Source organism: Podarcis tiliguerta (assembly GCF_965153285.1).
Source record: "Podarcis tiliguerta genome assembly, chromosome: 7".
NCBI classification, from domain to species: domain Eukaryota; kingdom Metazoa; phylum Chordata; class Lepidosauria; order Squamata; family Lacertidae; genus Podarcis; species Podarcis tiliguerta.
In genome coordinates this window covers 63,396,627-63,414,206 of record NC_139540.1, presented here as the reverse complement: position 1 = coordinate 63,414,206, position 17,580 = coordinate 63,396,627, and the positions used below count along the sequence as shown (strand labels likewise).

The window sequence follows — 17,580 nt, the reverse complement described above, 5'->3', positions numbered from 1 at the left end:
CTTCCAAGACAACGTGTTGACACTTCAGTTCTCTGTGTTAATGGGGTCCTGCTTGGTGCCATGATGATGTGACGCTCCCATGCTGCTGCTCTGCATTGGAGCGTGCTGGGTTTGCCTTGTTCCTCACAGCCATTCTGTCCTTTAGAAAGCTACTCCCATTCAGAGCAGGAAGTATCACACTAGATGGACCAACAGCATATGGCAGTTTCATACGCCAAATACCTTAAGATCACGCTCAACACCAGGTGTTACACGTACAATGAGTAATATTTTATTTCATTAAAATATATTGGAAACATCTCTTGCAAAAGAGTTGAGTTCTCAATAATTTATTACTATTTACATTAGCAAATTTTGTTTTACAATCAATATACAAAAGAATACTGAAAGGTTCACAGGAGAAAAGGGCGATGTACCATATTCTTCGGAGCTTGGGGGGAAACAAATGGAGCAAGGAACTTGGAATGTATTCTGTTCTTCATTTCCTACACACAACTTCTGGCAATTCCACTAAACACCTCTATCAGTTTTATCTCAGTTTAACCACCATTTCCCCTTCCTCTGGGAACTATAATTTTCAGTGGGTGTTGATAATACTCTGCTGGAGCATGGCTCACAGAAATACAGTTCTTCATATTCCCCCTGAGTAGAAGGAATGGCAATTAAACCAGTTGAGGCCTATAGTTTAGATGTGCCTTTATTAAGCAGCTTCATCACAGTATGTGGTTGAATAAGCTGCGATAACAGGTGCTTTGCCACCCTAGGAGCTGGAGCCAAAACCAAGCTTAACACAGCACCATTCAGTAGTTAAAAGGCTTTGAGGCCTGCTTCTGCTGTTACCTCAAATGCTTCATATTAACAGAGCCCACTACTGTCACCACAGAACCAGTTTTCCCTCCTCATCCGTGCCATTCAGGCCTACAGAACTTGTCTCTGTGCCATGTCCTCCTTCAGGGAATGCAAGAGTTGTTTACGCTTTCCCCCAAGCCAGTGGCAAGCAGAAGGGACAATGTGGTTGTCACTTTCAAGGACCTCCAAAATTGCACTTGTTTTCTTAATAGCTGTCCATGGAAGGTCTTCCAGGTTCAAAACTCTGCCTGCTGTACAGCTATTTTGGTCAAGCTTCCACCCCCAGAAGACAAACAGAGGGGGAGGGCTAGAGTCAAAGTGGGCTAGTGGATTTTTATAAGGCTGCACCTGTTGCTGTAGCACAGCTTTAAAATGTCCACATGTAGATGGATGAAGCTTATTTCTGAATGCAATGAGAAGGAAGAATAATGGGGGCCATAGACAGACTCCCATCACTCCCAGTTGGCATGGACAATGGTCAGGGATGATGGATGGAAGTTGTAGTCCACAAATATATGGTGATCCCCAAGATCCTCATTCCTGCCCTAGAGAGCCAGCTGACAATTCTGGTGGAAACCCTGCAATAGTGAGAACGGCAAAGATTTCCTGGTTCCAAGACAGGGGAGAAATCCTAACAGCATTTCTAGCAGACCCATCCAAAATTCAGGTACAGTTAAAAAATTAAAAAATAAAAATTGTGCATTTCTTTTCCTTTCCCCCAACTTGGGATATAACTTGCTTGTTTCCTTTATAATTATATTTATTATTAATTATTATTTCAAGTGAAAAAGACAGGCCCTTGGATGATTAAATAAAACCACAGGCTTAGAATAAGTTAAATTAAGCAATCCATTTATGTGCTTATTTCCTGCAGGCACGCATGACATAAGGCATCTTTCAATGAATGAACTACCATGACACTTGTTAGAAGTTGTCACTCTGAGGAATGAAAACTGAACACAGGAGGTCTTTCATTGGAAAAGGTTAAGAATGTACTTCTGGTAAGAGGGAGCTTGAGGGAGGAGAAATGCGGATGGTCTTTGCAAGTTCTACCGTATATCAGTAAGAAGCGGCGCCACTGATTTTTGCACATTCACCAATGATTTGTCAACAGCGTGGTTGCTGCTGATTTTGCTGCATGACGTAGTTCCTTGGCCTATGATGCTCCAGGTGTCTTTGCTTCATTCCCTTTGGCAAAACGAATGTCTCTTTGTCCATTAGAATAGAAAGGCATCTTCACAAGCTGCTTCCAGGAACCACGATAAAGAACCAGGCAGAGGTGCCAGCATCAAGACAGATGTAGCGAGCCCCTTTCTGCCTTGCATCTCAAGACAAATGCAAAACTATGGGACGGTGAACGCCATGCTTAAAGACGCCCCTCTGATGTCAGCCACAAAGTTCGTTTGGCACTCTTAGTCCAAAATATCAGTTTCAAAGGGAACCAGGTGGTAGTACGACAAGTTGGTGACATATGCTGCTGGGTCATCGCTGCCCTCGAGCTCGGAGGTAAATTCGCCAACATTTTCAAACCTAGAATGGGACAAAACAAGGAGTTCACGTCATTCCTGCTTGGTCATGCTACTGTATTAAAAAGGGGAAATGTGCCTTGGGATGGAATGCACATAAGGAAACAGAAATTAAGCTCATGAGAAGTGGCAGATGCCCTTGACAGAAAGCACTATGGGATAATATATGGCATCGGTAGGCAAACTCAGGCCCGGAGGTCGGATCCAGCCCAATTGCCTTCTAAATCCGGCACCGTGTTTTTACATGAGTAGCATTTGTCCTTTTATTTAAAATGCATGTCTGGGTTATTTGTGGGGCATAGGAATTCTTTCATTCATATATATATATATATATATATATATATATATATATATATGCGGCCCCCACAAGGTCTGAGGGACAGTGGACCGGCCCCCTGCTGGAAAAAAGAAAGTTTGCTGACCCCTGGTATATGGTTCTGTTTTCCTAATCACAGTGCTCAAAACCACCAGCTTGTTCACAACAATACCAATGGTGCTAAAAGCCTTTTGCAGGGGAGATAATGTTTGGGACCTGCCGAGTTTTCTTTGTTGTTGTCCCCAGAAATTCTTTGTTCAGGCTCCATATTCCTTTGCTCAAGCAAATCAATGGTTTGAATTGACTGGCATGCAGATCTAGTAGCTGAAAAGGCTTGAAGGGCTACCAGAAGTATGCAAATTATGCTCAAGTCATACTTCTTGGTTATGGCAAGCCCACTAGGCTTCAGAGTCTACACTCAAATGTCCACAGGCCACCATTTTCCATGTCACCAAAAGCTTCCTAATAACTATATAACCAACAGACCAAAATCCTGCACCCCGATTGAAAACAAGCATTTTTCTCTCTGGGTCACCAAAGAGGGTCATGTCAAATAGTAATAATGTTTCATTTTATTATAACTTGGATTGGAGGATGAAGAAAGGAAGTTAACTGGAAAATGCTATGGCCATGGTTTTTGCAACAAATGCCCATATCTTCACTCTGAGAGCCTTTGACAGCCTCTCCAAAGGCCTTTTTACTTAGCACATAGCAAGCAGTGCAGAAAGAAATCCAAGCTGATATTCAATGCCAGCCCTACTCAAAGCAGGCCCATTGACATTAATTGGCACAGCTAAATAAGGTTCATTACTTTCAACGGGTCATCTCTTGACCAGAACTCTTAGTTATAGCTAAGATGGTAAAAATCTCCTGTTTCTTCCATTTTGATTCCTATGAGGTCACCCACTGACAGTTAACATGACTAAAAATTAATGTAGATGGAAAATGTTGATGGGATCTGGGCTGAGCTTGGCATCTGACGAAGCATGTGGCTGGCCGCATACTGGGGGCTCGTAACTCACCCATCTTCTACTTTAAACAAATGCATAGCTACCCAAAGTGGCTTGATGAAAGTGTAGTAAGCTAAGTTGGTATATTTGGAAGCAAACACTTCATTCCTGGTGTAGTCCCATTCTGTGCACTGTACGAACTGGCCTTCATTTCAGGCTGAATTCAAGCAACCACAGACGTTGTTGATAGTCATGTGGTATCCTGAATTGAAGTTCACTTGTTCCGAATGGATCATGTGGGAACTCCACTAAATGCCCAGGTTAATATTGGCCGCAACTCCACACATTTTCCCTAAGCTGGTGAGAGGACAGAATGTTCAGTTGTGCTCTAGGCCTGTTGTTGATGGCCTTACATGATCTCTTCCTTGTGAATTTGCAACATTTGTGGGCATTATTTGAAAATAATAACCGCCACAGAGAACATGACTTTATATTCAGTGGCTAGGAAACTGCCCCTCATTTTAGTCATGAACAAATGAGCTTTACATTTTAGCTAAACTAGATGAAAGATACTTGCATTCCCTGCCTCTCTCTTGCTAGGTCATTTACCATCGCAGTATCATGGTCCTTGCAACCTAAGACTTGCTTCTTTGAGGCTAACAAGACACTCTTAGAACATCTTTCTAGGCATGAGAACTTTATAGTATGGCTGGATCACTTCAGCCGTTCTTCTGAACTAATATAACTGCAGCGATTAAAACACCCGGAAGGCTGCAACAATCAAGCCAATCTAATGTTCCACATGCATGAAAACTCGAGAGGAGAGACTGCCACCTACTGAATCAGAAACACCTCCTTCTGAAGGATGTTGGAAATATTTGTCTGCTTCCTGTTTAATTGAAATTTAAACCAATCCCCCCTGCTGCCTCAATCATCTTGCAAGACTATATAGGTAAGGTAAAGGTTAAGGTAAAGGGACCCCTGACCATTAGGTCCAGTCGTGACCGACTCTGGGGTTGTGCCGCTCATCTCGCTTTATTGGCTGAGGGAGCTGGCGTACAGCTTCTGGGTCATGTGGCCAGCATGACTAAGCCACTTCTGACGAACCAGAGCAGTGCACGAAAATGCCATTTACCTTCCCGCCAGAGCGGTACCTATTTATCTACTTGCACTTTGACGTGCTTTCGAACTGCTAGGTTGGCAGGAGCAGGGACCGAGCAACGGGAGCTCACCCCATCATGGGGATTCGAACCACCGACCTTCTGATCGGCAAGTTCTAGGCTCTGTGGTTTAACCCACAGTGCCACCTGTGTCCCAAAAGCAATAGGACCCCTGGGCGGTGAAGTCCAGTCAAAGGCGACTATGGGGTTGCAGCGCTCATCTCACTTTCAGGCCGAGGGAGCCGGCGTTTGTCCACAGACAGCTTTCTGGGTCAAGTGGTCAGCAGGACTAAACTGCTTCTGGCACAACAGGACACTGTGATGGAAACCAGAGCTCACGGAAACACCGTGGGGATTTGAACTGCCAACCTTCTGGCCAGCAAGCCTAAGAGGCTCAGTGGTTTAGACCACAGTGCCACCCGCGTCCCTACTATATATTCTATGTGCATAAGCAAGCCCCCACTGAAGCTCATCCAGTGTGACTTCTGCTTCTGCCCCTGACATTCATTAATATGAGCAACAGTACCAGTGGAGGATTTAGCTGTGTGGAGTATGATTGCAAGATCCCTATGGAATAGCTGGCCACTCAGATGTACACAACAAGATCCTTGCATGCAAGATATGTACACAACAAGATCCTTGCATGCTGTTAAGACAAAACAGGCCACTGCTGTGTGCAAGGATCTGAAGACTGAAACCACTAGATCTAGTCCAAAAATGCTGCAAACCAACTGTCGATCCATTTTATTGTAATCGTTTTGGTTTTCAATCTTTTCTTTCCTCCTCCTTTCTCTTCTGTCTTGACGTATGAAGAGTTCAGTTTTTACACTGCAAATATTTAAGTTCTTGAAGATACTGTTATCTGAAGCTAATTAACACTACTTGAGGTGACACATCAGTTACCTGCCAGAACAGAATTTCCTAGGGATCTTCTGCAGTGAAGAGTGTCAACATAGCTGCCTATGAAGACAGCATTTAAAAGTTTGGTTTGGTTGCTATCTGTAAACTCTTCTCCTATCATTAAAGCAACATAGAAAACAATATTTGCAGTGGATGGGAGATAGAAAAGAGAGTGTTTTCAGTACTGTACTATACTAATGCCAACTGGGATTCAGCATTAGTAATATAATAACCACCTGCCTGACTCATAGTAGCTGTATTAAGAGTATGTGTTGGTTGTTTGTTTGTTTGTTTGTTTGTGTGTCAATACACACAAACCAGCATGATTGGGTTGGATAAGGTTCAATACACAATCCCAAGCAATTGAAGGGAAGTTCACAACATAAATATATATATATTCAAAGAGAAGACAACATAAAACTGATCACACAATTGGAATCTGTTGCTGCAAGGGAGCAGTTGTGCTGATATAAAAACTAAAGGAGTGCTCTTGTGCTGGACTGGTACATTCAATCCGTAATGACTCTCTGCCGCACATTATAATGGAAAACGCTAAGTCAAAGGAGTCCCACTTTGTATGTTAATTTATACAGGAGATTCGGATCTACAAGCGACTCATTGCTTGCAAATCTAAATTTCTTATGAATGCCCAAATAAATTCAAGTCTTTGGATTCTCAGCCTCATCATGTTGCCGTGGTAATGGGATAAAGACTGGCGTTTCAGAGCTCTGCCACTGGGATGGGTGTCCAAATTATATTGAACTAGGTAAAGGCATATAGAACTTCATTCCTTGATTCATGCTGTCTCCTCTCACTACCTGCCCCTAGCTGTGATTCAACTCTCCTCTCTAATGTCTGCCCCCATTCAATTCCTCTCTTATGCTTTTACATTCAACCCAATCTTGGTAGAATGGAAAAACATATTGTCTAACACAGGGTGATACCTGCTTTTCAATATTGAACTATAGCACCAGCTAAACATCGCTATATATCAATATATCACAATGTCTGAAATAAGGATGGAACGGGGTACCTTTACCTTTTTATGTAGAGGCATACAGTAGGGCTGGGTGATGCCTGGTTTTCAACATGGTGCTATATCGCCAGCTAAACATCATGATATACTGATATATCACAATGTCTGAAATAAGGATGGAGCTGGTTTTCAAAATTGTGTTATATCATCAGCTAAACATTGCGATATACTGGTGTACAGTGCTTGTTTCCTAGAAAAATAGGTGCCGGAACTCACCGTGAAGTTGTTACAGTAGGTCCCACAATTTTTAACAACAACAAAAAAGAGGTGCCAGTACTGCATACTCCATGGGGGGCAAAAAGCACTGCTGGTATATCGCAATGTCTGAAATAAGAATGGAGTTTTGTAGAGGCATTGGCTGGCTTCACAGTTTTTCCCACATTGTGATTTTTGCATGGCACACAGACACACACATCATGATTCGCAATATATTGGCAGGTCAAAATTTATGAAACTGCTATCACAATAGGGACTTCAAACGAGTTTTGGACAATATATCGTCTAGCCCTAATATTGTTCCCTCCCTGTTATCTTCCACCTCAATATTAGTTCTCAGACTTGTATCTCCAGTCTACTTTTCCTCCAGATTATGCTGCTCTTGGTAGTATGAGAGGCATTGGTCCACGGTAAACTCTCACCCCAAACTTAGATCCTGTTTGGGGTGGGGCATGGAAAAGAGGCGATATATTTCATCAAACAGCTTCGTCTAACATTTTGGTTCTTGATCAACCCTGGGATGACACAAAATGATGTTGAGAATGGGCATTTATGTTTACGGGTGGAAATATTCATTCAAATACCATGTATACTTACAAATGTTCTGCTGAATCGACATCTAAGTGCTTTTCTTTCCCATTTGGTATACTGTGATCAATGACTATTGTTTCAGTGTTGGCTAAACAAAACCCATTAGATCGCATGATTTCTATGGAAGAAGAAAGAAAAAGGGGAAACATCAATATATGAGGACTAATCCCGGAAAGAAACGTGTGCCTACCTAACAAATGAGATCACAAATCAAACATTATTTGAGGAAAAGGAGACATAAATATTTTACCCACAAAGGAACACACCGACACAAATTTAATGTAAGCATCTCTGCTTTATGGATTAAGCCTTAGCGAAAGGAAATTTATGGGCCATCTCTTGGATAAACAGCCTCTTTAGAAATCACTGGCAAATTCCAATTGTTCTCAGACAGAAAGCATCTTATGGTCTTTCTAGCTGTAAGACGTCAGTGATGTAAACATCCTTGAGGAGTCCACAAGGGAAAAAATGAGGGGGTGTATGTTGTTGTTGTTGTTTAGTTGTGTCCGACTCTTCGTGACCCCATGGACCAGAGCACACCAGGCACTCCTGTCTTCCACTGCCTCCCACAGTTTGGTCAAACTCATGTTGGTAGCTTCGAGAACACTGTCCAACCATCTCGTCCTCTGTCATCCCCTTCTCCTTGTGCCCTCCATCTTTCCCAACATCAGGGTCTTTTCCAGGGAGTCTTCTCTTCTCATGAGGTGGCCAAAGTATTGGAGTCTCAGCTTCAGGATCTGTCCTTCCAGTGAGCACTCAGGACAGATCCATTCCTTAAGAATGGATAGGTTTGATCTTCTTGCAGTCCATGGGACTCTCAAGAGCCTCCTCCAGCACCATAATTCAAAAGCATCAATTCTTCGGCGATCAGCCTTCTTTATGGTCCAGCTCTCACTTCCATACATCGAGGGGGTGTATGACCACAGGTAAAAGAAGTGGAGCAATTGGTATTTAAATAACCCTACCTCCCAATAAGATCCTTTAAGCCCATGGTCTAAAATTACCAATTGGGCCAAACTGAATCATGGAACATGCCCAATCAGACACCCAAAACTGAACTTGGAGAGCTAAAAGCATATTTTAGGGTACAATGCCGCCCTCCCACCCCACCCTGAGAAATTGAATTGATAAGTGGGATCTATTGAAGTTTTAATGTTGTGAACCTTTCACTTATTTCCACGTATAGCTCTGGTGGCAGCGACCCAAAAGTGCTTTATTTGCTAAGCAGAATCAACAAGGGCAAAAAGTTGGATGGGCGACTACATGAGAACACTGACTCCTGCTGGCTATATGTGGCATTTCATTCTTCTTTGGGTCAGCCTGGATAGCTTAGTTGGTTAGAGCATGGTGCTGATAATGCCAAGGTTGCAAGTTTGATCCCCGTAAGGGACAGCTGCATATTCCTGCATTGCAGGGGGTTGGACTAGATGATCCTTGGGTTCCCTTCCAACTCTACCATCCTATGATTCTATGTAATGTGTGTAAATAATGCCAGTGACCTTCTTCCAAACAAACTGACTCCTGCATGAGCACTGTACCCTTGGAATAGCTCCCCACTTGGAAGTGGGACGCATATGCATAACAAGAGACATTTGACTTTTGATTCCTCAACTGTGACAGAAACCGTTATGATGGGGATTGTAAACTTCTCAGTATTCAATTAGCGTGGGAGGCTGCAATTCTGTTTGTCTTGAACTGAATTTTGCCAAGAAATGACAGCCTTTGGTAACAGATTTTCAATGGGAGGAAAAGAGAGGGGGGAGGAGAGAGAATGAAAGGGCTCTTGTACCTTACACGCCAGTGTTTTGTGCAAAAATAATGGAGAAATTCTCTAATTAGGTACGGGATTTTAAAGCCAGAAACTTTATTCCGGGAACCCCTAAAAGATTTTGCTCACTTTGTCACACTAACCTGGCTGTGCAAGATGAAACTAAACCGTCTGTTATTCTTGGTTTTAAGCATATTCTCATTATCTTCACTCAGACACAACACTTGAGCAGAAGGATGATTCTTCTGCCTATTCTGAGCTTAGTAAAAGCACATTTATTGTTAAGTTTTCTATCAGTTCCCTGTCTCTGCTGCCCTCCTTCTCCTAACCCATCAGGAAGTGCACTTAAAGTATGACTCATCTTCTGCAACAAAGGATTGTACTGCAGACTGAGACGTAAACTCCAGACTCAAGCCTCTTACCATCTGGTATGCTTTCCTTCCTCTTTAATCTGGAGAGAGACTGTTTTGGGAACAGGCTTTTCTTTATTGAATACAAAATATGTCCTCCCTTTCCCCTTTCCAATCTTCTTTGGATGATAACAAATGGCCAACAAACAAAACCGCAGCAGATCCAATGTGAAATATGACCAGAATATTATTTTGCTTTGCTTTTCTCCCCACACAGAATCATAGAATTGTAGAATTAGAAGAGACCCTGAGCACCATCCATTCCAACACCCTGCAATGCAGGAATCTCCACCAAAGCGCACCATGATGGCCATCCAAACTCCGCTTAGAAACCTCCAAGGAAGGAGAGTCCACCACCTTATGAGAGAACACATTCCGCTGCCAAACAGCTTGGAATCGCCTTTCTTGCAATTTGAATCCATTGGTTTGGACCCTACCCTCCAGAGCAGGGCAAGCTTGCCCCATCTTCCCCGTGACAGCCCTTAGATATCTGAAGATGGCTATCATATCTCCTTGCCAACAAAGGTCCGTATAGTAAAAGCTATGGTTTTCCCAGTAGTGATGTATGGAAGTGAGAGCTGGACCATAAAGAAGGCTGATCGCCAAAGAATTGATGCTTTTGAATTATGGTGCTGGAGAGTCCCATGGACTGCAAGAAGATCAAACCTATCCATTCTGAAGGAAATCAGCCCTGAGTGCTCACTGGAAGGACAGATCCTGAAGCTGAGGCTCCAATACTTTGGCCACCTCATGAGAAGAGAAGACTCCCTGGAAAAGACCCTGATGTTGGGAAAGATGGAGGGCACAAGGAGAAGGGGACGACAGAGGACGAGATGGTTGGGCAGTGTTCTCGAAGCTACCAGCATGAGTTTGACCAAACTGCGGGAGGCAGTGGAAGACAGGAGTGCCTGGCGTGCTCTGGTCCATGGGGTCACAAAGAGTCAGACACGACTAAACGACTAAACAACAACATCATATCTCCTCTCATTCCCTGTGGATCACCCAGTCAACAGAGCATGAGACACTTAATCTCAGGATTGTGGGTTCGAGCTCCACATTGGGCAAAAGATTCCTGCACTGTAGGGGGTTGGATCAGATGAGCATTGTGGCCCCTTTCAACTCTACAATTCTATGATTCTTATCCAGGCTAAACATACCCAACCGTTCCTCATCAGGCTTGGCTTCCAGACCCTTGATCATCTTGGTTGCCCTCCTCTGCACATATTGCAGCTTGTCAACATCCTTCTTAAACTGTGCCTCCCAGAACAGCACACAGTATTCCAAGGGTGGTCTGACCAAGGCAGAATAGAGTGGGATTATTGCTTCCCTTGATTGTGACGCTAGACTTCTGTTGATGCAGCCTAGATTAGCATTAGCTTTTTTTCTTGCATCCTTGAGACTGCAGCTTTTCTCTTCCAAGCTTAAATACTACCTTAGCAGTTAGCAAAAACACTGGATAATTCTACCCTGCAAGATTCTAGGAACATAGGAAGCTGCCTTACACTGAGTCATCCATGCGTCTAGCTCAGTGTTGTCTACACTGAATGACAGCTGCTCTCAAGGGTCTCTGATAGGGGTGCCCCCCCCATCTGAAGATGCCAGAGATCGAACCACAGTTGCTTTACCAGTGAGTCACAGCCTTTCTGAATGGGACGTCAACTTTCAAAGGAAAGGAGAGGGAATATACAGATCCTATCTCCCTCTCTCCTGCCTGAAGTGGACCTCTGCCCCCTCTGCCTCTTTCCAAGTCCTTCTTTAAATGGTTTTTTGATTCAGTTAGCTCTTCTTCTTCTTCTTCTTCTTCTTCTTCTTCTTCTTCTTCTTCTTGACTGTGGAGGCCAATTCCGGATCGCTCAAACCCCCTGCTTCTAGCATCTCCCAGCTCATCTCTTCTGCAGACTGCTTTTCTGTGTCCCACCATCAGGATCCGGGATCTAAGTTGTTGTCCTCTGTGCCCTCTTGGACAGACGGCTCTCACCACTCTTCCTCATCCAGCCAGCCCCTGACACAATAGGACTCAGCACCTGATGGAGGGCAGTTCCCCTGGACAGGGTGCTGAGCCAAGGGGGTGCAAAACTGAGAAGATACATGATTGAGAAGATCCATTTGGGGTGCCAAATTATGGGCTCACAAATGGCGCCATATTATGAAAGATTACCAAAGTCCTCCCACCTGCTTTTTCTTCTTCTTTGGCGATCACTCGTAGCCAAGTAAAATTATCTTCCATAGACACGGTTTTAATAATGAGTTCATCAGTGACTGTGGAGGCCTATTCTGGATCCACACGTCCTTCCACAGTGGGGACATTGGTTTCCGGGCGGGAGTTGATCATGGTGTGGATTTGCCAAGCGTGCCTTCCTCTTAGCACATTCCTCCTTTTCGTGCTGAGTTTGAGCATCTTCAAAGCCCATGACACCTTTGTTAAGGATGTTCTCCAACTGGAGCACTCGCAGGCCAGTGCTTCCCAGTTGTCGGTGTTTATACTACATTTTTTTTAGATGTGCCTTGAGAGAGGCTTTAAACCTCTTTTGTTGAAAGCATTACGCTTTCCATTTTTAAGCTTGGAATAGAGTAGTTGCTTTGGAAGACGATCATCAGGCATCCGCACAACATGACCAGTCCAACGAAGCTGATGTTGAAGAATCATTGCTTCTTTATATGATTTTTGCTTCAGTTAGCTAAAACGTATAAGACTGAATCAAACAAAGCTTTACATTGTGCTTTAGAATCAGAGAACTGGAGGGTTTGAAAGGACCACGAGAGTCATCTAATCCACGCCCCCTGTAATGCAGGAATCGTTTGCCCAATGCGGGGCTCAATTCCATTACCCAGTGATGAAGAGTCTCATGCTTTGTCAACTGAGCTGCCCTAGGGAGTCTTCAGTATGATGTCCAAACACAGCCATTATAGAAAGCTGGTGTAGGCAATGTGGTTCCATCCAAATGTTGTTGGACTACAACTCCCACCCTTCCTGCCACGCTGGCTGGGCCTGTTGCAATCTGGAGTCCAACAAAGTCTGGAGGATGCCACATTGGTTATTTTTGAAAGGGACCTTGGAAGCATCTAACAACATTCAGAAGCATTTTACAGTGGTGGGAGGAACTGCTATTACTCCAACATGTGTTCAGCTCCCTGTGTGACTGTCCTGAACAGTATTATCCAAGATCAGCACACACAAAAACTAGATTACACCCCCTAACCACTTTAGATAATAGCTCCTGCAGAGGTTACTTAAGAATTATCACAGCAGCCCAGATCATCCTGTCAATTACCATGTCTCCAGTAGCATCCAGTTTCAAAGAAAATTAGAAGGCATGGGGAAACAATGAAGTAATTCTCATTTTTGGAGTAAAATCCTTTGAGAAGCCTTAGGAAAGGGGGGAGGATAGAGTGAAAGTGACTCTCTTTTGAACCATATGGATGAAGATGGGTAAAACAGTAATATTAACTATTGTCGCTAAAGCATGTTGATAACTCTTACCTGATATTTTAACTGGACTTTGAAAGCTTGGTTGAATTTTATGGACATTGTCGTTTTTTAACACCTGATCTAAAGGAGATCTTTCAAAGAAGGTGAGGACAACTTCTGATCTGGAGTACTGGAGAAAAAGGATAAAAAAGAAAAATATAATTACAAGACCTCAGGAACGGGGGGAAATCTCATCTGAGAGTTCATTTTCATGGTTGCCTTTATTTACTGAAGGAGCACATTCTAAGCAGGGTCAACAAGACACAATAATGGCAGCCATGTGTGTTTAAACATGGAATTGGCCCAATAATATAGGAAGTGAAAGAGTGGGATCTGGTTTTAACCACAAAGGCAACACACAGATGAAGGGTCCAGGATCCCCTCTGGGCTTGCCACCTACTTCTTTGCTGCCCCTAGAGAGAAGAATAGAAGAAAAACCTGCTGGGTCACATCAATGGTACAGTGGTGCCTCGCAAGACGAAATTAATTCATTCTGCGAGTCTCTTCGTCTAGCGGTTTTTTCGTCTTGCGAAGCAACCTTATTAGCGGATTAGCGGATTAGCGCTATTAGCGGTTTAGTGGCTATTAAAGACTATTAAAGGCTATTAAAGGCTTAGCGGATTAGCGGATTAGCTGCTAAAAAGCTATTAGCGGTTTAGCGGCTTAGAAAAAGGGGTTGGGGAGCGAAAAAAAATCTCAAGACTCGCAAGACATTTTCGTCTTGCGAAGCAAGCCCATAGGGAAATTCATCCTGCGAAGCACATTGAAAAACGGAAAACCCTTTTGTCTAGCGGGTTTTCCGTCTTCCGAGGCATTCGTCTTGCGGGGTACCACTGTACATCGAGATTAGCATCCTGTTCTCACATTGCCCAACTAGATGTTTGTGGGACACCATGGAGCAGAACATGAACACAAAAGCATTCTCCCCCCCCCTTACCCCATAGTTTCCAGCAACTGATATTCAGAAGCATTGCTGCCTCTGACGATGGTTGGTAGGCATCCGTAACTTTATCCTCCATGTCTAATCCACTTTTAATCCAAGTTGGTGGCCTTAACTGCCTCCTATGGGACCAAGTCCCCTGGTCCTAGATCAGGCATAGGCAAACTCAGCCCTCCAGATGTTTTGGGACTACAACTCCCATCATCCCTAGCTAACAGGACCAGTGGTCAGGGATGATGGGAGTTGTAGTCCCAAAACAACTGGAGGGCCGAGTTTGCCTATGCCTGTCCTAGATCTTCCAAAATTCAGTCCTATGGGTTGTCCATGGGTTCTGGTATTGTGAGAGAGGAAGAAAAACCGCTATCCACTTTTCTCCATACCATGCCCAGTTTTAGAAAGTTTTCAAAATGGATGGAAGCTGATTTGAGAGAAAACGCATCCAACAGCAGTTTCCCCCAAGAAGCTCCAGGATAGATGCAGATTGTGGCTACTGTCATGAGTTTGCGGCTTCCAATGCTAGTGTGACGAGAACACTAGAGGCAGGGTAAATGGTACCCAGCCTACATCCCCCATGAGCTATGCACCATACTGGATACATTCTGTCACTCCTGTTGGGTCAAATCCTTTTATGAAGAGGGAGGGGAAGATCAGCCCCATTCCCATGACTGCCCTGCTTCCGTATCAGCTGTAGATCTACGACGTTTCTCAGCATTTGCTGGACGGATTTGTTTCTGCATTTCTTAATGGTGACGGAAAGGTGGAAGAAACTCTCCCACACAGTATGCACACATAACAACTGCTAGCGTTAAGCAAGCAACGTCCAAGCGTCTCTCTCAAATTGCAATGGTAGTGATTTCAATGGGCAATCATTGCAGTGGCTGTTTGATTCAGTGTTGGACTGAATCAGACCACTGGTCCACCAAGTTCACAGTGGTCTGCATCCACTGGCAGTGGTTTTCTGGAGAGACCAGGGACTGAACTTGGGACCTTCTGCATGCAAAGCAGATGGCGCTACCATTAGGCTACAGCCCTTCCCCAGTGCAGGCTGTCCAATGGATTGAGTTTCACATGAAAAGAAGCTATTTGCCTATTACCTTTTACGGATTTCCATAAATTCCAAGAATGGATGCAACTGAATGGAATGAGGGATTTATTTAGCAGAAAGAATCAGAAGCCCAGAGACCAAAACAAGGAAAACGACCCATGGGGAAGTTGAGAATACAGACCTAGTTTATCACAGCTGTTAAAACCACAACCTATAAGGTGGTAGCCCAGGTTTTCATCAGTAAGTCTTCACATCTGCTCCACTTACCTTCCAAGGCATATTTATAATATTCTTAAGGAGCTTCTCTACTTCATTAAGCCTGGCTTCTATGTCGTGAGACTCCTTAATGGTGATTAGTCCTGGAAACAAAGAAGATCTGTAAGGAATGTGGGGTGTGGAGGGACCAAACACACAGCATCGTATAGAGGAACCGGCTTTTCATTTTCTTCAGTTATATGCATTCAGGTATACATTTAATGCTGAACCTATCTTAGCCTGAGGACTTCAACATGGCTAAAAATCAATTAGACAGCTGATTTTATTAGAAGGCTATGATGCATATTCCTCAGACCTTTGCTACATCTAAGCCTGCCCACCATACATCACTATCAAATGAGAGTCTAAAAAGATATATATTAGGTCTTATGGCAATCTGGATTGCATTATGGATGCTCCATCTATCGTTGGCAGAACACTCAGAAAGCAGCACAAGGGAGGTTCAAAGACGTCAGGTGTAAAGGGTTTCTAAAATTAATCTAAATTTTAGCTTTGTAGAGTGTCCATACAGTTCCACAACTGCAAGGTCACCACTGAGAAGGCCTCCTCGTATTTCCTAGACGTGGCACACACTGATGCTAAGAACATAGGAAGCTGCCTTCCACTGAGGCAGCCCATTGGTCCATCTAGCCAGACATTGTCTACCCTGATTGGTGGTGGTTCTGTGGGGTTTCAGATGGAGGACATTCGCAGCTCTACCTCAAGATGTTGGGATTGAGCTAGGGACCTGTTTCACACAAGGCAGATGCCCTACCACTGAGCCATAGCTGCTCCCAACCCTTGGTTGACCTTTACGATTTCCCTGCCCCATGTTTCCATCCTGGGTCACAACTCTTACTCTAGGGAGCAGCCGCCTCCATGGAAACTCATCAATGCCAATTGTTCTGGAACTTCTAGAGGCAAATTAAGACTTAAAAGGCTAAAGGTAAAGGGACCCCTAACCATTAGGTCCAGTCGTGACCGACTCTGGGGTTGCGGCGCTCATCTCGCTTTATTGGCCGAGGGAGCCGGTGTACAGCTTCCAGGTCATGTGGCCAGCATGACTAAGCCGCTTCTGGCGAACCAGAGCAGCGCATGGAAACGCCGTTTACCTTCCCGCCGGAGCAGTACCTATTTATCTACTTGCACTTTGACGTGCTTTCAAACTGCTAGGTTGGCAGGAGCAGGGACAGAGCAACAGGAGCTCACCCCGTCGCAGGGATTCGAACCGCCGACCTTCTGATCGGCAAGTCCTAGGCTCTGTGGTTTAACCCACAGCACCACCTGTGTCCCATAAATTAAGACTTAGTGTTAACCAATTTCACAGAGCATATATCAGATTGTTATTGCCTTCTTTTAAATGTGTGTGTTTCCGTGTGTGTGTTTTAATTACTGGTTTATGTTACCATGAACTGGAAATGCATCTGCCATAAGGGAAAGGCATATGTGTGAAGGTCACAGTACCTCTGAATGTGTTTTATTTTAAGCCATAGGAATGAATGAACACCACTCATTAATATGAAAATGAGGACGTGTCCCAGGGATGATACCGGGATAGGTTGAAGCCTGTTCTCTACTCTTGTTGTACCAGCCATGTAAAATCAAATGGTTGAGAGTCAAGCCTGATTCTATCTCCATAGTCTGTCCTGAGTTCTGTCTCTTCATCACTTTAGTGTGTGATGCTGAGAAATGGTTTTTTAAAAAGGTATCTGTTCCTATTACAGTGGTACCTCGGGTTACATACGCTTCAGGTTACTTATGCTTCAGGTTACAGACTCCGCTAACCCAGAAATAGTGCTTCAGGTTAAGAACTTTGCTTCAGGATGAGAACAGAAATCATGCAGCGGTGGTGCAGTGACAGCGGGAGGCCCCATTAGCTAAAGTGGTGCTTCAGGTTAAGAACAGTTTCAGGTTAAGAACGGACCTCCGGAATGAATTAAGTACTTAACCTGAGGTACCACTGTATCTAATTATATATATTGTCTTATGATTTGGTATGCATCTATTGTATTTAATTAAAAGTAAAGCTGGCTTGATGTCGATGTTAAAGGCAGAGGAGAAGCTCAGGAATCAAAACGCAAAATAAATTTTAGGAAGTGCTGTGACAAGCGCATGTGCAATGCATCCAAGCACTGCTATATGGAGAGAC

The 17,580-nt window shown here is 43.9% G+C and overlaps 1 protein-coding gene across 1 annotated transcript in view; it reads right to left on the bottom strand.

Annotated features, from left to right (window-relative positions):
- Positions 1 to 248: 248 nt before the first annotated feature.
- The window catches only part of PXDC1 (PX domain containing 1), a 37,999-nt gene continuing 20,667 nt past the window's right edge, over positions 249 to 17,580 (bottom strand). The window contains exons 2-5 of the mRNA XM_083449680.1: positions 15,444 to 15,535; positions 13,204 to 13,321; positions 7,551 to 7,662; positions 249 to 2,379 (exon numbers count right to left, since the gene is read on the bottom strand). Coding sequence (XP_083305806.1) covers positions 2,262 to 2,379; positions 7,551 to 7,662; positions 13,204 to 13,321; positions 15,444 to 15,535 — 440 coding nt within the window. The 3' untranslated portion in view covers positions 249 to 2,261. The remainder of the gene's footprint in view (positions 2,380 to 7,550; positions 7,663 to 13,203; positions 13,322 to 15,443; positions 15,536 to 17,580) is intronic.